This window comes from Talaromyces stipitatus, genomic scaffold (assembly GCF_000003125.1).
Source record: "Talaromyces stipitatus ATCC 10500 scf_1105507295523 genomic scaffold, whole genome shotgun sequence".
Classification (NCBI taxonomy): domain Eukaryota; kingdom Fungi; phylum Ascomycota; class Eurotiomycetes; order Eurotiales; family Trichocomaceae; genus Talaromyces; species Talaromyces stipitatus.
The window spans coordinates 5119667-5139614 of record NW_002990113.1 but is presented as its reverse complement, the minus strand read 5'-3'; the positions used below and the strand labels follow the sequence as shown (position 1 = coordinate 5139614).

At 46.5% G+C, this 19948-nt stretch overlaps 5 protein-coding genes across 9 annotated transcripts, besides 8 other annotated features; 3 read left to right on the top strand and 2 right to left on the bottom strand.

Annotated features, from left to right (window-relative positions):
* Positions 1-387: 387 nt before the first annotated feature.
* Positions 388-410: a sequence feature (AT_rich).
* Positions 411-619: 209 nt separating this feature from the next.
* TSTA_078370 (C6 finger domain protein, putative) lies at positions 620-3786 on the bottom strand (the record flags this gene model as incomplete). Its single annotated transcript, XM_002341824.1, has 4 exons — positions 620-1400; positions 1453-1651; positions 1705-2556; positions 2617-3786. The coding sequence occupies 4 exons, from the start codon at positions 3784-3786 to the stop codon at positions 1300-1302; spliced, it is 2322 nt and encodes a 773-aa protein (XP_002341865.1). The 3' UTR covers positions 620-1299.
* A 3101-nt stretch (positions 3787-6887) lies between these two features.
* On the top strand, positions 6888-9047 carry TSTA_078360 (CaaX farnesyltransferase beta subunit Ram1). The gene is made up of 7 exons (XM_002341823.1): positions 6888-7449; positions 7568-7723; positions 7777-7851; positions 7906-8033; positions 8087-8207; positions 8265-8543; positions 8596-9047. The coding sequence occupies exons 1-7, from the start codon at positions 6956-6958 to the stop codon at positions 8882-8884; spliced, it is 1542 nt and encodes a 513-aa protein (XP_002341864.1). The 5' UTR covers positions 6888-6955; the 3' UTR covers positions 8885-9047.
* Positions 9048-10455: 1408 nt separating this feature from the next.
* Positions 10456-10491: a microsatellite.
* Positions 10492-10495: 4 nt separating this feature from the next.
* TSTA_078350 (uncharacterized protein) lies at positions 10496-12034 on the top strand. Its single transcript, XM_002341822.1, has 2 exons — positions 10496-11143; positions 11256-12034. Exons 1-2 carry the CDS (start codon positions 11119-11121, stop codon positions 11687-11689), a joined length of 459 nt encoding a protein of 152 aa, XP_002341863.1. The 5' UTR covers positions 10496-11118; the 3' UTR covers positions 11690-12034.
* Positions 12035-12425: 391 nt separating this feature from the next.
* Positions 12426-14703, top strand: TSTA_078340 (uncharacterized protein; the record flags this gene model as incomplete). Its single annotated transcript, XM_002341821.1, has 4 exons — positions 12426-12433; positions 12456-12622; positions 12675-12755; positions 12808-14703. The coding sequence occupies 4 exons, from the start codon at positions 12426-12428 to the stop codon at positions 13881-13883; spliced, it is 1332 nt and encodes a 443-aa protein (XP_002341862.1). The 3' UTR covers positions 13884-14703.
* Positions 12707-16009, bottom strand: TSTA_078330 (phosphotransmitter protein Ypd1, putative). 5 transcript variants are annotated; one of them, XM_002341820.1, is made up of 5 exons: positions 15683-16009; positions 15442-15628; positions 15082-15370; positions 14847-15025; positions 12707-14703 (listed from the first exon to the last, which is right to left on the bottom strand). In XM_002341820.1, exons 3-5 carry the CDS (start codon positions 15112-15114, stop codon positions 14376-14378), a joined length of 540 nt encoding a protein of 179 aa, XP_002341861.1. In that variant the 5' UTR covers positions 15115-15370; positions 15442-15628; positions 15683-16009; the 3' UTR covers positions 12707-14375. The 5 variants fall into 5 exon arrangements, with proteins under 5 accessions (XP_002341861.1, XP_002341858.1, XP_002341857.1 ...); XM_002341817.1 differs by having other exon boundaries at positions 15082-15367; XM_002341816.1 differs by having other exon boundaries at positions 15082-15263; positions 15447-15628.
* Positions 13816-13859: a sequence feature (CT-rich).
* Positions 14298-14319: a microsatellite.
* Positions 16001-16025: a microsatellite.
* A 487-nt stretch (positions 16026-16512) lies between these two features.
* Positions 16513-16633: a sequence feature (GA-rich).
* An 831-nt stretch (positions 16634-17464) lies between these two features.
* Positions 17465-17486: a microsatellite.
* A 614-nt stretch (positions 17487-18100) lies between these two features.
* Positions 18101-18133: a microsatellite.
* Between the last annotated feature and the right edge of the window lie 1815 nt (positions 18134-19948).

Below are 19948 nucleotides of genomic sequence, written 5' to 3'. Positions count from 1 at the left end.
ATTGCGACACTAGTTAACTGTTAGGAAAGTCTACTGAAAACTACTACAGACTGTGACGCCATACAACAACACTCTTCCCTTACCGGTCCGATATTTGAGGCTTTTTGCGCCGTATTTCTGCAACAACACAACAGAATTTTCAGAATGTTACTCCTGATCATCCCGCGGTTTCTCGAATTTTGCCGGTGAGAGTTTGCGACAACAAAGTTTCCATGAATTTGTAATTGTTCTCAATGCTCACTCACTATTTTCAAGTGCATGGAGTAGTTACGATAAGAGATATCAATCAGTTCGCTATCATTAATCAGCATCCACAATGACGCCATCATGTACTGATCATGCAAGGATGACAAGATTCGTGCTTCAAAACTCATACACAACTATTTGATTTTTATTTTTATATTAATATTGAAATCATATTTTACATCGCTATACGATTATTCAGCCAGCATGTCTAACTACACTTTACTAGGTACTCCGTACTGATCGATGAGGTCACGCCACGCCCAAGACTCCACCCGTGTCGTTTTCGTTTATCCAACCTTATTCCGGACGGTGCCTTACCGCTCAGGCATGACAACGGTCCCAGTGTTCTAATCCTACCGCTACGTCAATTTCTGAATAAAATAGCTAATTTCTTTGTTCAAGGTATCAAAAACTATGTACCTAGCCTGCAGCGCAGGCAGTCAGTCATTGATTCAGGTAGTTCGTTCGTTGGCACGTGGCTCAAATCGCTGAAATGCGAGACAAATATCAAGTACAAAGGAAAATTTCAAGACAAAACCGTATTTCCAACCCAGTCCATTCAACAAAACAATACAGACAAAATCAGACACACATCATTTCAGCAATGCTGAAACTCATGCAATTGAAAAAACACTCAACAGTTCATAAGTCTCGTTGATCTTCTCGTCATCATCAATACCACGCTAGAATAAGTAAACGACACTAAAATCGCAATCATACAGGTGCTGCATGATTGGCGGTATAAACAAGAATAATTCTTCGACTTCCCTATCATGAAAAGGATTCGGTAGAAAAGAAGGCGGTTGTCGTAATTCAAAAAGGCCGTCAAGATCAACATGGGCAGGGACAATCCCCTAGGCGATATGCCATGTGTCTCGCTTCGTATGCGTTGGCATCAATCATACTCTCTCATCAACAATTCTTCTCTTTCAGCGTACATCAACGCTGTATATCGTCAAGACCGTAACAATCGGATCAATGATAATAACATAAATAACACAAAAGTTTCAAATGATAGCTTGCTTTTCGTTTGATCGTAGATCATAAATCATTTCAGTTGGCCCGAATAACTAGTCGAGACAGGAATTTGTTCGACAGGCAGTCAAAGTCGTTACGGTTGAATTTTGTGTTGGATCGGTTTCGGAGATAGGATTCTGCAAGTTGATCAGTCAAACGACACTAGGCCAGGGACAGAGCTATACATACCGTGCTGCTTAACGTGATGGCGCACCTCTGTCATCGTTTGGCAGACATCAGGGTTGGAGGCGAGCAACTGATGGTGCTTGCTAGTCTCCCAATCGGTGAAAGCAGGCAGTTTCTGAGAGATAGCCTGGAATAGACCAACAATGACACCGACAGGGGTCGACTCCATGTCGTGGCAGAATTTGTCGACAGCAGAGACATCCTGGAGGACAAGTTAGTAAGACTACTCATCAAGCCTCGGGAGCCACGACTTACAGGAACACGGTAATGGCAGTCAAACTGCATTTCCTCCCAAACAGCAAGTAAAATAGTAGCCAGAATAAAGATAGTAGGCCAGTTCTTGAGTCTGTCTCCACTGTATACACTCGAGTAAAGGGAGGAGAGCTCCTCAAGAACATCCTTTTGCAACTCACGCCACATGTTGGCCATGGCACATTTGATCTGGAAGTTGATCATGACCGGTGCCATTGTCTTTCCTCGGAATCGGGAGCCCTCGCCCTCAATCTTGCCCAAGAAGTCCTCGTCCTCACCAATACCCTCAACCATCGTCACGCTGAGTGTAAGATTGTAGGCCAAGATCAGTTTCAAGGCCTTGCGGATGACCGGCAGCTTGGTCCGGAAATAGTAGCGGAACGCGGTTTTCAGCATCTGGGTGAGGAAAGGCGTGCCGTCGAAATAGTCGTCAACAAACTTTTCATAGCTCCCGTTACCGTCAATGTGACGGTCCAGATAGTCGGATAGCTTCGATTGGGAGATGCCTTCAATACCAGCTGAAAACTTCATGGTGGACACTTGGTAATGGCCCATTTCCCGTTCCACGGTCTCACACCAATCCATGTTGAAACATTCTTCATCCCGAACAAAGACCTCACGAGCATTGATAGGCATAATCTCGCCGTAGCCATGAGTGACGAAAAGCGTCCTCTCCTGCTCGGAGAAACCCTTGATGTTGCCAACTGAAAATCCCAAGGTGACGTGACGCTCATAGTCAGCCTTCCAGTCCTTCATGAAATAGCCGATCTCCTTGATATCAATTCGGGTACAAGGGACCTGCCACAAACGAGCATGTGAAGGCTGGCACCCAGCACAGGGCTCACCTTTATCACACTGTTAAAGTATTAGATATCTGCTCTTCGATTCTGTCTAATATCGAGGACAAGAACTTACTGTCTTTTTGAGGAATTTACACCGCAAGCAAGCTCGGAGCTTTCGAATCTCGCTAGCTTGCTTTCTCTGGTCCGGCTTGAGAGGTCCCTTGCGTTTTCCAATTCGCTTCTCGGTGGTCTCTGGTTTGCCTGTTTGAGATTGCTTCCGTACCTTTGTTTCGGCGGTCTTGGCGGCTATAGGGCTCTTGCGAGTATTCTTTCTGGCGGGTGGAGAGGATGACGAAGAAGAGGAGGAAGAAGATGTGGATGATCTGGGTGAATGTGATGGAGATGTAACCTTCTTGGAGGGAACTGGGATTGGTCGAACAATAGCAACGGGGCTGACAGCAACTGGGGACACGGAGCCGTGAGAAGCGTGGTCGAGAGAAATACGTCGGTCCACAGAAGGGTTGTAAATCAAGTCAAGATTGTCAGAGCTGGGTGAGCTAATGGGATGCTGAACATCTACCCAGCTACTGCCCCATGAAGCGCGGTTCGGCTCAAAATCCGAATATGAGGATTCAGACAAGCTTCGGTCGTGCAAAGTTTGAGAAGGATTGATGAACAATGTATGGTCAGCGTGGTGGAAGTGGTCAATGGTGCGATGGTCCACAGTCGCCCAGCCATTATCACTACTGGAACTGGTCAAAGATCGGACTTCGAGATACGTGTCCGTGGGCGAGCTGCTCTCGGGGATATTGTGGGTAATGCCTCCATATGAAGTCATATCCAGTGGCCCACTAGGGAAGGTCATGAGTTCCTGGAACTCGGGATAAGCGAATGGCATCCCCATGTCGACGGGAGCCGACAGCGAGAGGTACGAGCCATCGAGGAGATTGCTGGCACCCAAAGTAGCAGCTGCTTGTGAGCCGGGTAGAAAGTCGACAGGAGACGTTTGCAAAGGAACACCAAAACTTGAAGTGAACTGAGGACCAGTCGTCTCAACATGCGGATATTGGACTTGAGTCGGAAGCGGCTGCTGGAACTGCCATTCGGTCATCAAATTGGCACCTGTTGGGATGGACTGATCATAGGCATGGCCGGTTGTCTGCATAGACGTGATGTCGCGAGCATCATCTTGTCGTGGAAGATTGTGGTGGATAGCCAGTGGCCAGCTTTGGGCCTGGAGATAGTTTCTCGAGTCATAGTCGAGATCTACCAGGCCATCGTTGCTGAGATTCTGCTGGGACATCATATACTAAGATCAACAGGCGAGAATGACAGCGGTCGACAGCAAGATCATGGAGAGATGGAGGGGGGAGGTGGTCGATGTTGTACTGATGTGTTGTTGTGTGCGGTAGATTGAGTTAATCTCCGTTACAAATTGGAGGAGAAACACACAATAGGTTGCAGCAGGCCAGCACCAGGCAGAGCAGAGCTTAAGGGCAGACAAGAAGGTGAAGGTCGGACAGAGGGATGCTCTTCTTCCAGTTTAGTTGGCTCGTTGATTCATGGCGGATGAAAGAAAGAGATGAGAGGAAAAGGCGGGCTTGAGGTGAACGTGAGGGAAAGCGGTGGGGGAAGAGTCGAGGTCGTACAATGGTGGAAAGAGGCGGTGAGTGAGCCGAGCCGGTTGGTTGAACGCTAGGAGGGATCCACTGCTATTAGCACCTGAGACCTTGATTGGCTGGGTGTTCAATTTGTGTTATCGATAGCGCGGGCTGCTAGCTGAAAGAGGATAAGCGCGCAAGTGATCCGTCCGGTTTCCACTTTTTCCACTTTTTTTCCTTGGTCTCCATATTACTCTATTAGGTTTAGCGCTAGCATCCCAGCCGTTCGCCATTCAATCACCGCTCCGGAGTGTCCTCGCGCTAGCCATGAATAGTCTAGCGTATACTGCTGATACGCTGATAGGCTGATAACGCCGGTCCGATAACGTGATAAGATCATAGGCGAGCGGACTCTTTTCTTTCTGTCCAGCTTGTACAATACTAATGGATCGACTTGTTGATCTGCAAGCGACTTTGTACGCACTTGCTATTCATGGACTGACAGGTTTAAAGAATGAGTCGATTAGCGATGTCTATGACACCAGATTTAAAGATTTGTTCACAAGGTCTACAGGCATTGGTGGCTGGTGTCATCGGCCAACGAATCTCATTGAACATGACAAGCCTCCCTGGTCTGGCTTAGTCTCCTCTGGCCAGACTGTACTCAATACAGTAAGAGACATGGAATGACCCACTAACTGCATTCTCATTTTCTGGTTTCGACGTTTTACGTATTCCTCGCCTTGCAGTCGTACTGCATAACAATAGTACGGAGCACTGTACGCGATACGAGTGCATATCCCGTGGGTATTATGCCAAAACGAGCATTTTACCGTACACCATGCCGAGTACTACAGCCAATCGTCCGGAGCTGATTTGACACGGTGTATTTAGAAATACGGGGGAACTGCCCGTGTCTGCGCACTGATACTTGATAATTTGACACGCACTATCTGTACATATTCATATTCTTGAGTCTTGCAGATTCAAGCAGTGAAGCACAGACGAGGAGGGGCTGGTGGGTCATGGCATTAAGTGCAGTGTCACGGGAACACAACGCTCGACTCTTATTTGATTCAAACAGCCGAAACTATTCCTTCACTCGGGACGACGGAGCAAGCATACCCTCGCCATCTTCGCCATCTTCGCCCTCACACTGTACTGCACACATGTCTAGCTTGCTGGCCATCTCTGACCATGCAGATTGCACATCTCTTATCCGAGCCAATCATTCCATTCCATCTGTCGGCCAAGGCTCCAACAAGCGAATGACAGTGGATGGCGCCACGTCCGCGACACATAGTCTGCCATGTTGCATGTCCTGGCGCTTTGATGAATGGATGATGCTCTCTTGAGTTTTTACTTCCAGTCTCTTTTGGGATGTTGCTTGCTGTCCAGATTACAACCTACTCAAAACCGCCTAGATTCGTTATGTCAGACACAGAGTAACCGCAGCCAAGGTCTCGACTTCGTATCTCGACAAGAATGAATAAAGTGCCCACATTTCTTCGGCATACTTTTAATGATGGTATGGATGCCATGCATACATCGTTCCAAACGCACAACACGCATACGAAGCATGTCATCCTTTATTCAAGTTTAGCCGCTTCCTTCTTTGGAATAATTTGCAGATACCTAATGATCTTTTTTTGTTTTGGCAAAATGAAATATCCAGACCGCCATATTTGACAGAATTGACAGATAGTGGCGGCGGGACTCGGCTGATCGACAAATCGGGGATTATTCGATGAGACGTGGTACTCATCGGTACGTACTCACTGAGTACGGAGTATATCGTCAATGACTATGGAGCATCTACTCGATCTCACGAGATATTACGTGCAGGTTCTTGATGGCCGATTGATTGACTTACCCGGTGCGGCTCTAGCAAACAATGCTGAATGCAGGGGATCTATCAACTGCGAGTTCGTTTACTTCTCGATGATTCCTTTTTTGTTTCATATCCGGAGCGCATGTGAATGCAATATGACAAAACAAATCAAGTCAATCGTCCCCGATTCGTTTGAATTGGAATGTTTTATCAATGGGACGACTGTCTGAGTTGTTGAATATGCAAAGGTCCCACTCCGATCCTTATCGCTACGGGGAAGTCAAGTCTCAAACCCTAGAAAGTGGTCATTCTCGAGCCGTGTCCACTGTGCAAGGCAGACAGACAGATGCAGATGACAGCTGTTCGACATATCAAGGCCGAGAAGCATGCACACAATCAATAGTGGGATCATTATGTCGGATCAAGACATGGCCGCAAACCCTAGATAGGTTAACGATGGGATTTGCAGATTTGCATATAAAGCGGCGCAGCGAGTTTGAATCCCGAAGTTAGCTACAGGCACTGGTGTGATCTGTCTGATTTCGCGGTTTATCAACATGGTAAGACTTGCAGGTACGTAGTCAGGTCTTGGCCTCTAATGAAATATCCAGTCTTTACAATCTCCGGAGTATCAATAGCATTGTCGCTTCTGTACTTACTAGAAGATATGGAGAGCCTACCATGATCACCGAGCAATCGGACTGATATTAGGTATGACCTATGGTGAATTCTATCAGCCCCGTGAGATGCGGGATCTAAGAAACTGTCTACCATCAATTAGTGACAATAAAATCCTCAATCGCCACCCTTTCTCGAATACTGCCAACGATTTCATGTATGAATATCCTTTTTCAAAGACTTTTAGAGTAGATAATCAGTTGTAGATGTTAAAGAAGTTAATGATGTAAGCGAATTAAAGACAACCGCAACCTCAAGTCCTCAACCGGCCCACCCAATCCAAATCTTCCTCAGTCAACAACACAGCTCCAAAATCCAGCATCACCACCTTTCAAGTAACGCTCACGATAATCGCTAAGCTCATGCCGATTGTGGCCGTGTCTGGGAAATCACGCCGGAAGATTCGATTTCCACAAAGTGGGCATCTGGCAGCATCATCAGACCATCGCGGGGAAGCTTCAGAAACACGGAAAATCAACAAGACATTAATCACCACCCACAACACCACAAAGATCATGCCTAATGAGCCCTCGAAAGAATACAATATCCCACCACTATTCACAAATCCACCCCTTCTCCGAGACGCCTTACAAACAAAAACAAGCCAAGATCAAGACGAGACTATTGAAAAATGTCTCCCATTCCTCACAGGCCGCGGCAGCACATTGAAGGATAATCTGAACAAATTCGGATTATCGCATTTGTTAAAAGATGAACATATTGAGTATCTCTATGATTCGCTCGAGCTATATCCCGCGGGATTTGTGGCGATGGATTCGAGTCGGCCTTGGATGTCTTATTGGGCACTTGCTGGGTTGACCCTGTTGGGGGAGGATGTGAGTAAATTTCGAGAGCGGTAAGGATTTATATCTCAATAACGGCGTGGTTAGTAGACTGTATGATTTGTCATGACTTTAACCACATATTGTTTTTTTTTTTCTCGATTTTGTACGTGACACTGACTATGTTTGTAGGGTGGTAGCTACGTTTAAGGCTGCACAGAATCCTACTGGTGGTTTTGGAGGAGGTCATGGTCAGATGTCGCATTTGGCATCTACTTTTCCTGCTGTCCTAAGCTTAGCGTTGGTTGGGGGTGAGGAAGCATATAAGGTGGTTGATCGCAGAGCAATGTAGGTAATTCTGTGTTGATTATGAATGAGTCTTACTAATGATTTGAATGCAGGTGGTCATGGCTAGGACAATTGAAGCAGCCTGATGGAGGGTTCCAATTGGTCATAGATGGGGAAGAAGATGTGCGGTTAGTAACTTGAAAGCAGACCGAGCCAAAATGCATACTAAGACAATAAACCAGTGGTGCCTATTGCGCAATGGTGACTATATCCCTGCTAAACCTACCCCTGGAATTACCGCCGGAAGCTGAAGCGCGCAAATACGGGCTCCGGACATTCTTGGACGGTCTTCCAGAGTATCTGTCCCGATGTGAGTGAATATCGTGTTTAATACTATGACAGCAACTGACGACAGTGGCTCAGGTCAAACCTATGAAGGCGGATTGTCCGGAAAGCCAGGGGCTGCAGAGGCCCACGGTGCATATGCATTCTGCGTGTTGGCCTGTTTGTGTATCATGGGTCAGCCAAAGGATATGATAACGAGGTAAGATTAATTCGACATCTGGCTGGATATCTGATTACTCAGTGGAACTATGTGCAGATATATGGATATCCCTCTTTTAGTGTCATGGTTATCAGCTCGACAATATGCACCTGAAGGCGGCTTTTCAGGGCGTACCAACAAACTTGTCGACGGCTGTTACAGTCACTGGGTAGGCGATTGTTGGCCATTAGTACAGTCGGCATTGAACGGGCCGCATGGTGAGGGAGATGCTATTCCAGAAGTGCCTCAATACTTGTTTAGTCGCGAAGGTCTTGCTCGGTATATTATGAATTGCTGTCAAAATAAGAATGGAGGTCTTCGCGACAAGCCAGGAAAGTGAGTGTCCTACCTTATTGCCACAAATTATTCATTGAGACTGATCGAATAGGCATCCCGACTCATATCATTCATGTTATACCCTGACCGGACTGAGCACGATCCAATACTACCATTACCAAACCGAGCAGGAACCGACCTCATCACGCATAGGGGGTATATTCTCCTCATCATTCTCATGGAAGAGTGTACCTGCCAAGATCGCTATGGAAGCAGATGGCCAGAACGACAAGGACATTATAGATGACTGCGATCGACTCGTGGCGTTCCACCCGATATATACGATTGCGCATAAGAATGCAGAAGCGTTACGGAGGTGGTGTGAGGAGAGGCCTATTTAGGGGTATTATCCTGGAAAGAGTGGTATTGTATAAATGATAACTATATACCAACTCTGCACTGTTTATTGGATCCGGCCAAGAGAGACTACCTTGACAATTGCCAACAGTCTCTATGTATATAGTCTAGCCGCCTCTTTACCTAATCGGTACACTTGGACAGGAGACTGTATTCTAAGCTCTATACATTCTAAGTACGTAGTCGAACTAGGTACCTAGGCAACATCCGGTTACATCGTGGCTATCTATATAAGCAATTAATTACCTAGGTAAGTATCCAATCCCACCAAACAAGTGAACAAACAAACCAACCAACAGACTGCCACTATCAACGGTAGACAATGCGAACATTTAATTAACAGTTTTCTTTCAAAGAAATTCTCCACATAATCCTACGCACTAACAACCGGCGAGACCATCGAATTGACAACTCATCAATGCATTTGGTGATGCCTGTCTGACTAGCCATACTAGCCCCAAAACAATCCGTTTAATGCATAGCTATGTATGACATGCAGGATTTACTTTTGACTCCAGTGTTTTCTTTCTCTGCCCCTCTTCTTGGTGTCAATGAGCTTTGGTGATGGGTTGATGTTCGCCCGGGTCAATCCCATATATCGATGGATATACAGCCTCGGCAGTGTAAATCTGGGATAGAGGCGAGTATATTATTCACCGTCTTTTGCTGACCTCAGGGTCAAGGAGATGCATGTATTGATCCAATCAGTTAGGGAACCATACTAACGGGAATCCTTGGAAATCCTAAAAATCCTCGGATCGCCAATCAAGGAGTTGAACTACGTGTTACCAAGCGTTGGAAAAAGAGAATTTTTAGCTTTATTCTGAAAGTCAGTGACTTGATGGCGTTAATTAATGCAAAGCATGATCATTGTGGTAATCATGTACTTCGACGGCGGCAATTATTCTCCCCTCTGGAGCGTTGCGGGGGGTTTGTTATGAGCTATGTATGTAGGAACGGACATTACGGAATTGTCACTTGGCAACTGTCCATAATACATTGAAGATATATTAATGATTATTGTGTTTTTACAATGCGATGGTGGGGTTAGTAATGGTTATTTTCCCAACTGTGGGAGGTATCAATAGCCATCTAGCCCTAATCCGATTGATCTTGATCTCGACACAAAATCTTGAACTTTACCAGTCGATAGAAAAAACCCCCGAAAACTCAGAAAGAAAAAAGGCTGTTGGTGTGTTTCTCGTTTCCTGGATCGACGAGACCTACCTCACTCGTCATAGGCTCCAACTAAGACCACAGACTGGATCCTAGGGTTTCATTCAACTGGCAAACAGCCATGCCAGCACATCAACCCCGTCCGGCCGTCCCAGATACAGAAAGCAGTCAGAACAAAACTGTACAACTAATTAAGTTGCTTGCTTACTTACATACATACGTACATGCCACACAGACAGTATATTAGGTTTTTTCTTTTCTGAGCGCGCTTGTACGCGACTGTTTGCTCCTCGTGGGGATTTGTTTAGAAATTTGGATGGCTTTGTCGGGATTGTTGTAGAAGAAGTTCACAAAGGCGTCTCCTTTTCCCCTCTTCTCATTTTTCTTCTTAATTTCTTTTTTTTTTTTTTTTTTTGCTATTTCCCCGGCCAATTGAGCCTCCTGGTAACATTGGCAAGCCATTTGATCTTGTCTGGACCTACTGTAACCGGAAAGGAAAATTACATACGGTCTGGCTGTCTGATTGTCGACTGCATATTTACCCCCTTCAAATTCTTTCCCTTCTTTTGCCACTTTCACATCACTGCCGAGGAGAGAGTTGTTTTCTTGACAATTAATTTTTTTTTTTTCATTTATTCGGGGCTTTGGTTCATATTTATATACCACCCCTATTCGATCCCGGTCATCCTTCATCCCCAGGAATCACTTCATCCCGCACTAAAGATTAATTGATACATATATATCGACAACACAACTGCACAAGCTAGACAATATTACAACGCATCACGAAGACGAATTGGGCATCAATAAAAGCAATTGCACCCTGACAAGCATCAAGCAAGACAAGACCTTATGCCTTACTCATTTTCGTCCTGAGCAAGACTCTGTGCGTGTTTTGCGTGCGTTTGTTTGCCCTAATACCTATAACCCCCACCGTCTAAAAGCTCCATCACGCCTCATATTCGCCCTGTCGAGCCGGGGAATTGATTCCTATTGGGTAGTCAATGCAAAGGAGAGAGAGGCCATTCTAGATCAGATCGATATGTATTACATTCTTTACCTTGCGAGTATGTATCCCCTTTTCTAAGGCTCTTCCCATGAATCCCATCCCTGCTGTTACTGCATGATATTTGACAGGCCTGTCAGATATGTAAGCAGATAATAACTAATAGATGATAGGTCTCTGCAAACGCAGACACTGGTCAGAACCACATTACGACTCCTTCCAAAGCTCCACGGGGTACACGTGCGTAGTCCGAGTGAACAATCGCGAATACAAAACGGACTCAATCTGCGAATCCGAAGTCATGGCCCGTGAAAACGCTGCAATGCGCGCATATCTGATTTGTCGGAATTTCTCCGTGAATGACGGCATGTATCCGGCTGGCCATGATCACGGTGGAGTTTTACAAGGGGTTCCCGTTGCCATTGGGACTGGGCGCGGAAGTAGTAGTCATCGGGTCTCTGCGCGATATGGTCATGATGAGAGTGATTCCACTTCGGTCAGTGGTGGGAGTAGTCCTGAGAGTCATGATGGTGCGAGATTGATGAGTCGCGATCACCATGATCGTCGTCAGGGGATTGCTCCTCGAGCTCTAGCCTATCGATACTAACATGACACCTCAAGCGAATGGAAATGGAAAATGGAAACGAAAAGTGAAAGATCACGACAAAGATAAACTGACGCCTCACTGGCATGATTGACGACCTAATGACCTCGATGATGATGATTTGTTAAGCACTTCTTCGCTTGTTTCTGTTAGACTTGATGATGAATCGATGGATGATATGACGAAAGGGAGTCTGATAGCGTTTGCTCTGCATTACTATGCTCAGATGATGTTCGACATGATTGACGATAATGACTTGATGAATCTTTTATAGAGTGTATGCTCGGGAATTGACTCTCTTTGATAGATTATATAGTTCGGCCAATCAGAGATGTTTGCACTGTTTGTCTTGTTGCTAACCTACGTAAGCAAAGACGATGACGTAGGTAGTGGCTGATGTTCCTGATCTCGGTCTCATTTATTTATTATGCCGCGTATAACTTGAGTGTCCTGGCCATGTTGCTGCCAAGTTCTGTCTATCCATTGGCTGCTATGCAGTGACTTACTCGCTCTGTTTTAGATCCAATTGTACGATGCGCTCTCTTGGAGTTTGCGCATCGGCTTGTATGGGCAGTGCGAGAGCGGTTGTACAGTGCAACTTGCAGAAACATCATAACAGCTTCAGGATAATATGGTCGAAGGATATTCATACCAGAACTTGTGCGCTGAGCACTTTATCTCCTATCCACAGACAGCCCCGCTTTTTACGGAACGATAATATACCCTCGAAAAGGCCTACATGGCTACGTCAATACGCAACTCCGTCAAGTATATCGGACCCCGACCCGTCGCGAGATGCACACAGTGATAATAGGCCCGAGTTGGATGAGGCCGCGTCGCATGTCAAAGAGAATCAGGTGAAGACTCCATGGCAGAGAGAAGGTTCGCAGACACCACCTGTTAAACGCGAGGGGAATGCATCGGCTATGACGAAGGGTGAGCCAAATATACTAGAAAGGAAATACAACAATCTAACCGTGATGCATAGGGAAATTGCTGACTACACCCTCTCGTCTGTTGAAACTCATTCTCCCCGTGACGACGCAAGACTATAACAGTGACAGAAAAGGTATGCTATTTGCCATTACCTTATATAGCGAGTGACTCGCTTACCGACGCAGATGTCGAACCATTGGCACTCCTGTTACACCCGCAACAACCTTTGTCATATCTCGAACGACTGATCCAAGCTGAAGTCCCACCCATCAAAGACGAGAAAGGAAAGCTGCGTCCACCACATGTTTCCTTCCTAGCTGCCGAAATCCAAGACGAGACAATCCAACCGAGAAGACCCAAAGCTAAGAATTGGGTCGATGAGTCAAATGATGAGGAAAAAGAATTGTCAGATAATAATGAGCAACGACCGCTAGTCGCGACGAGAGACTCCCAAATAGCTCGATTGAGAAATATTCCCGATGAAAAAAGTGAAGTCACCAAAGATCCTGAGACTGGACGCAAAACAGAGACAGACGCGGATACAGAAGCAATCCGCAAAGGTTCCTTTGTGCGATGGTCATCATCTACGGAGATCGGAGACTTCATCCGAGACGCAGCACGCGTCAAGGAATTTCTGGTTGAAATCGAAAATTCACCTCTGGGAAAAATCCCCGTCGCAGTCCCCTCCTTCAACGACCGCACGTACTACCTGCGCATGCGCCTTCGTAAAATATCCAAAAACTTGAAAAACCTCGCCATCATCAAACAGGAATGCGATGTTCTGGCACACCGCGGCGCTCAACGAGTCGCCCTCGGCGGTCTCGGTGTGATGGTTTCCTGGTGGTACATAGTCTACAAACTCACCTTCGAAACCGACTACGGCTGGGATACCATGGAACCCATTACGTATCTTGTCAGTTTATCCACGTTAATGGGCGGTTACGCGTGGTTCCTGTACCACAACCGGGAAATCTCCTATCGGTCCGCTCTAGATTTTACGGTAAATCGCCGACAACAAAAACTCTATCAGGCGCGCGGGATCGATCTGCAGGTTTGGGAATCCCTGATTGAAGAGGCGAATGCTTTGCGCAGAGAGATTAAGACGGTGGCCGAAGAGTATGATGTTGATTGGGATGAGAGGGGGGATGAGGAGGATGAGCGTGTTACGGAGGCGTTGAAACATGAGAGACGACAGAAGGAGAGGAGGGAGGAGGCGGAGAGGAAGCAGGAGAAGGAGGATGGTGGTAAGGATAAGGACTGATCTTTGATACTCTTTTCCAATGGGGATAAAAGTGATGTGAAAGATGTATATTTATACATAACTAGATACTATTACATTGGAATAGATACTACTGCGCATATATTCTTAATACAGACATAGATACTGAATTAGTCTTGATATACCCCGCTATAGATAGGCAAGATATATTCTCTCTGCATTTGTACGGCGCCACCTGATCACATATGCGCTAGGCTTTGGAACGAAAAACAACAGCTCAAATACACAACACGACAAAGAAACAAAAAAGACAAATGAGGGCGAAGAGGCGGATGGAAGGAGGAGAGAAGATGATATGACTAAATAAGTAGAGATATGCAAGTCTATTCAAAAAGGGATTTGAATCATCAGACAGTTTGAGATGTAGAGAACAGGATTGATGAATCCCTCTGAAAAGATGATGATGATGATGATGATGTGTAACGCTTTTGAACCTTTCTTCCCCTGTTGTTTGATTTATATGAAAGTATTGGTTTACTTCTTCTCTGCCTTGGGACTCTCAGACTTCTTCTCTTCGGTCGTACCGTTCTTCTCGTCCGTGGTATCAGGCACAGGATCCACGCCAAAGAATCGTCGCAGGATATTGGCGACTTCCTTGTAATCAACCTGTACTTCGTTCAATGTCTTCTTGATCCCGTCAATAGCCTTCTCCCGCTCGGCTTCCTCCTTCTCATCCGGCAAGTCCTCCTTGCAATGTTGGATCTTCTCGCAGGCGTCTTTGACTTTGGTCAGGCCGAGGGTGGCGGATGACCCTTTCAAGAAATGGCCGAGCTGGGAAAGGTCGTTAAAGTCGTTTTCGGCTCTGTATTAAACAATGAATTAGTCTGAGATGAAGCTGAAGAAGGAACCAAGACGACGATGTATAGGCACGTAGCATGGCTGTCCATGTGGCTGCTCACGTGCCCAGCATAGCCCTTGTTCTGTTCCAATCAACAGCCCACTTACAATGCAGATTCCATCTTTTCAAATGTAGCCTCCGCCTGCTCAAAGAAACCAAACACAATTCCCTGACTGAAATCTCGATCGTCCTCGTCGTCATCCATCTCCAGGATCTGCTCAAATGTTGTGTAGTCGATCTTATCCTGGTAATCTCTGAGATCGGGAGGACCTTCCTCCTGTTTTTTCTGCTGACTGTTAGCTATGATCCCTGGCGGGAGGGAAGATGTGATGTCACACGCACGGGGTTCTGCTTGGAGGTCTGACTGGGCGCCATTCTGGGCAGTTGTAAAAGCCTTTTGAAGTGGGGGGAGGAAAAAAAAAACGAATTTAGGATAGTCCAGTATTTCAGATACTGTCTCCGTTCTAGGACCGAAAATTTCGAGATGTGCGCAGAGTAACACCGAGTCGTGTATTTGGAGTTATCTGCGCGCGTTCAAGGGTAAATGCAATGCCAATTACAGAGTGGGCGCAACTGAATAGTTTGACGAAGGGGGATGTAATGAATGATCTATGTAACCGTAAGGTGACTACTGTACGAGTAGAGGGTTAGTGAACAATTCTGGAAATGCGGGATGAAGCCGGCCGGAAATCTTGTACTCGCCTCACGAAAAACAACACCGCAGCGTTCTTTTGAATACAGAATCCTAACCGGGTAATCGATGTCGATTTTGCGAGTTTGTTATGCGGGGAGGGTATCGTGAAAGCTCTTTATTTTGAAAGAAAAGTCGGAAACGGAGGGGGTAAGGCCTGATGAGTCTATATCAACAGCGCTGACTGTATACAATAAGCTGGCTAGTTGGTGAGTAGAAGCCCAGATACAGCAGAAGAAAATGTAGCAGCACCTTTACTAGAACACTCAAGACAGTTCTGTATGCTCGTCAAGAAGTATTGAGGGGTATCAGTCTTCCTGCAACGTACCGGCGCTGCGATAACAGACAGATAGCTTTACACGAGAGACGAGAGGGGAAGAAGAAAGAGGAAGGGCCGAAGTGGGAGAGGCTGTGGAGGGGCAGTCCGATAAGAGGGGTTCTCGGAGATGTTCAAGGAGAGGAAGTAATAAGAGTGTCAAAGGGTATTTGCCGACAGCAGGGATGCAGCAGCTGAGGGGAGGAGAGAATAATTTCTTGAGGTGGCCGGAGGTGTCAAAAAAATGAGGGTGTGAGAGAGAGAGAGAGAGAGGAAGAGGAAAAGTGCGCGGGATGAGGGGCTGGTTGGTGGTTACTTTGGTTCACCACTTTTGTTTTCTGTTGACTCAGTGGGACACACACAATAGTTGATTCATTTTAAGTCATTTACTCGATATTAGGGCTTTTTATTATCTCTACTTTTTTTTTCTTTCTTTTTTTTATTCATCTCCCGAGTTCTCTATCTCATCAGTTCTCTATCTCATCTCTGCGCTACCGGAATAGCTCTAGGCCTGGACAAAACGCATGCCGTGGCACGGCAGCCTGGTGGCCTCTATGACTACGTCAAAGGATCATATTTCTTCCGCCCTAACTACTATAAGAGGAGATGGAGTGGGATTCTTTGATATGCCATCACCGGCAGAAACCCTAAGGACCAGCCGAAACGATCGAGATCTCGTGGTTGCTCGGGAGGGGGTTCTGCGTGATCTACTACGTAGTAGTCGTAGTAGTTGATATGAGGACAGGTCGAGACAAAGTCTTTGTAGCTCTCTCTTCTCTTTCTATATATCTCTCTCTACCTCTCTCTATCTATCTCTCTCTATCTATCTCTCTCTATCTCTCTCTCTCTCTCTATATCTCCCTCTCCCTCCCTCCCTCCCTCTCTCTTAGGGCTCATTGAGAGATATCACCATGGCTGTCGATCTGTGGTTCTGCCCAAGACGGCGTCATCTGGGCATTTATATTGCATTTATATGAGTTCCTGAGATGACGGTACGCAGTCCACTTAATTTGGCAGTGGAGGGCACTACGCATGCATAATGATATCGTTTTTATGGGTATGCTTATGACGTGAATGCCGAGAAATCTCCTTTAGGTGCCTGAGGCTGCCGGTACATACTACGTACAGACACTGCTGCCCATAGTGTACATACATAGCATTATTTTCGGTATTTCCATGTACAGGACGCAATTGGCTCACAAAGGGAAAAAGAACACACACATTTCGAGTGTGGGGTACATCCCACCAATCACAGCGCGTCGGCCGCCCTATGACGTCGTGGCTAGCAGCCGACGCCAAGCCTCACGATGCCAATGACGTCGTTCCTTCCTACGTCTGTCTGGTTGGCTTCAACTTGTTCCTCGAGGAAGGAGCAAGCCACAGAAGGGAAAGAGCGCCTGCCGTATATAACCAGTTTGGCCTCCTTAAGCACGTAGACTGCGTAGACTCAATTTCCTCTCTCTCTCGACCTGACCTGCTGGAAAGGACAGCAGAGCGTTGAAGAAGAAAGAGCTTCGCGCGCGCGCCAGACGAGAGGGGCTGAAAGGGAATTGCAGTGAGGACGCTTACGGGATTAGAACAAAACAAACCTCCTCCTGCCTCAATCCATCACCCGCTCCTATTCGTCAGCTGTCTCTTGCTGCTGTCTATCAGGTCGAGACTCCTTCGCGACGGCGCAGCATTCACCCGGGGTCTAACGCTTAGTCCTGATTGCTTTTTGCTGCTGCTGCTGCTGCTGCTACGCTACGAATGTTCGAACATCACTGGTCTACAGGTATTACTGTCGCCTGTCGACAGCGCCCTCTTGTGAATTGGATTCAACGGAGAACGATGTCTCTTGACATTTGAGTGATTCGACACATCCGAGTCAGGCAAACGGCCCAACCACCCTCGACACAATGCTCAGAAAGGGCCGCATACTGGGTCCGGCCAGAGAAGCCACGAAAAAAGGGCAAAAGGCCAAAAAGGCCAAAAAGGAAGAAAAAAGGCAGAAAAAAGGAGGCCGGGCTAAAGGCTAAAAGTCAACAAGGATATTAATTTATTGTTTGTCTCTCGGCAACACAGCCTAACCGTCATCCGCCGCACAGAGACTCTCCTCCACCTCTCCGCCCCCAAAAAGTGAAGTGACATCAACTTGCATTGGCCAGAACGTCCGGTTTCTCTCTTTTCTCATGCCTGTAATGGCCCACACAGCATCGTTGGTGCTCAATGCACCGAAAAGCGTCGATTCTGGGCCTGCCTCAATCCACTCCAAATCCTTTCAGCAGTGTTTCATTCGTGCTTGTTGTTCTTGTCTGTTGAAACCAAAGTCTGAATTCGGCTGTGAAATTGATTAGGTCATCACAGTGTTGGGGACACCACACGACACCACACGACACCATACTATATACTTCGAGTCATGCACACCCATGTTATATGTATGGGTTACTATAGTAAGCACTCTATACCCTTGACTAACTAAACGAGTGGGCTACTGAAGTTCGGTTGGTATGGCTACCTGTGGATTTGCTTGTGTTGCCAAGAAAGGTTTGTGGTTTGAGGCGAACAATCCCCTTCCCTTCTTCCCACTCTTGATGATGTACATGCTACTTTTTCCATTTCTGTCCTGTCTGCTTTAATCTTGTGCCACTCTGCTGGACAGGAGTCGTTTTTCCCCGTGTACGATTGGGTATGAATACGCCGTATGCCATACTCAAGTGACGACTGCCCTTCTTATTTGCGTCGGTGAGAAACCGGAACCCGGGAAAATGAACCGGTTCCAAGTCCCAGCACGCTACAGCAATGGAAAAGTCGATTTTGCTGGAAGAGCTCCACTTCCTTGATCAACATAACAAGCGAGCTTGCAGCCTGATACGAAATCAAATCCGCTAACCCTGCAGACCCGAGAGGGGTTATTGGAGACATTCAGCTTTTGATTTGATCTCATTCGATCTGAGAGGGCCGATACTACCTCGCGAGCCGTCTGAATGGGCAGCTGGATGGCTATCGTTGGTTTTCTGCAGTTGAAATTGCAAGTAAGTGTGTCCGTCAGTCAACCCTGCCTGACATTTGTCTCTCTGCCTGGCTCTGCTGCGCAGTGTACTCCGTTTATCAGGCGCTTATCCCGGTAGGGTATAAATCCATTGTTTCCAATTACGGCGGATACGGCAGCATTTTACTCTTGAATCAAGTTGAATAGCAGTGCAAAACCTGCGAGCAAATTCCTCGCATAACTAGTGCCGCACTAGATGACAAACTGTCAAGTCTCAAATCAAGGCAGAGACGACCGAACAGATTTCTATTAGTCAATACGAACTTGTCAGTCAAGATCAGTTCCAAGGCAGGGAGCCAAAACGTGCGGCAATCAGCCAAAGGTCGACTTTAGCTGGCAGACAACGAAACAAGCCAAGAGAGCTAAATCCTTCTATCCTGGAAGTTTGACGGGCAACAGACCGAAAAGGGGGCGATCCCTATGACATCTTGTCCAGTGTCGATATACCGGGCATCTTGCATCAACCAAGATGTTGTGATCATGTGAGCTGGAGATGTTATAGAAAAATATTCTTTTTGATTGGTTGATGGATCTGATATGATTCACATAAGTATCAGGCTCAACCTTATTTTGCCACTGTGATATCAATGGTGTTTATTTTCTGGGGAACTTACTAATAATCATTGCCAGTTGGGGCTTTCCGAGCATGACCTTAGATGTATCTTTCTCGCACAAAGGTTTTTGTATGGACAAGACCATGTCGACCTCAGTCATCGTTCGAGATATCTCCTTGACACCGAGTCCGAACTGATGCGCTGTTTGTGACTTACGAGAACCAGAGACGAGCCTCCTTGCCGTCACCAATGTATCCGGGACGAGAGTATTTCTATATCAATATAACTTCGCGGTAAACCGACGACGTTCATCTCTGCTGTCCTTCGACGATGAATGCTATTGGAATATACGACGGCGACAACCACTCTTGTTGTCACACTGGGTGTAAGCTGTTCTGCCCCAACTCTACCGAGATGCACGATGCTACAAAAGCAACGTATCAGTCAGTAGCGATGCGGGGTTTTCTTACCATCTATCGATCCTACGAGATCTGACCGGGGGGTTACTCTACGGCCATCCTCGATTTAGATAAATGTCTATCCTCTACCCAAAAGTCTACCGAGGCGTACGAAGACCACGTTGCCCTGAACAACATGTACGTTAGTTGTAATAGGGG

Excerpts from the sequence above, each read along its gene's own strand:
- TSTA_078360 (XM_002341823.1), top strand. The coding sequence starts at position 6,956 with ATGCCGATTGTGGCCGTGTCTGGGAAATCACGCCGGAAGATTCGATTT. Across the intron at positions 7,852-7,905 it reads GATGGGGAAGAAGATGTGCG|TGGTGCCTATTGCGCAATGG; the intron begins GTTAGTAACTTG and ends ACAATAAACCAG. Across the intron at positions 8,544-8,595 it reads CTTCGCGACAAGCCAGGAAA|GCATCCCGACTCATATCATT; the intron begins GTGAGTGTCCTA and ends CTGATCGAATAG.
- TSTA_078350 (XM_002341822.1), top strand. The coding sequence starts at position 11,119 with ATGTATTACATTCTTTACCTTGCGA. Across the intron at positions 11,144-11,255 it reads TTACATTCTTTACCTTGCGA|GTCTCTGCAAACGCAGACAC; the intron begins GTATGTATCCCC and ends AATAGATGATAG.
- TSTA_078330 (XM_002341820.1), bottom strand. The coding sequence starts at position 15,114 with ATGGCGCCCAGTCAGACCTCCAAGCAGAACCCC. Across the intron at positions 15,026-15,081 it reads AGACCTCCAAGCAGAACCCC|AAAAAACAGGAGGAAGGTCC; the intron begins GTGCGTGTGACA and ends AACAGTCAGCAG. Across the intron at positions 14,704-14,846 it reads GAAAAGATGGAATCTGCATT|AGCCGAAAACGACTTTAACG; the intron begins GTAAGTGGGCTG and ends TGTTTAATACAG.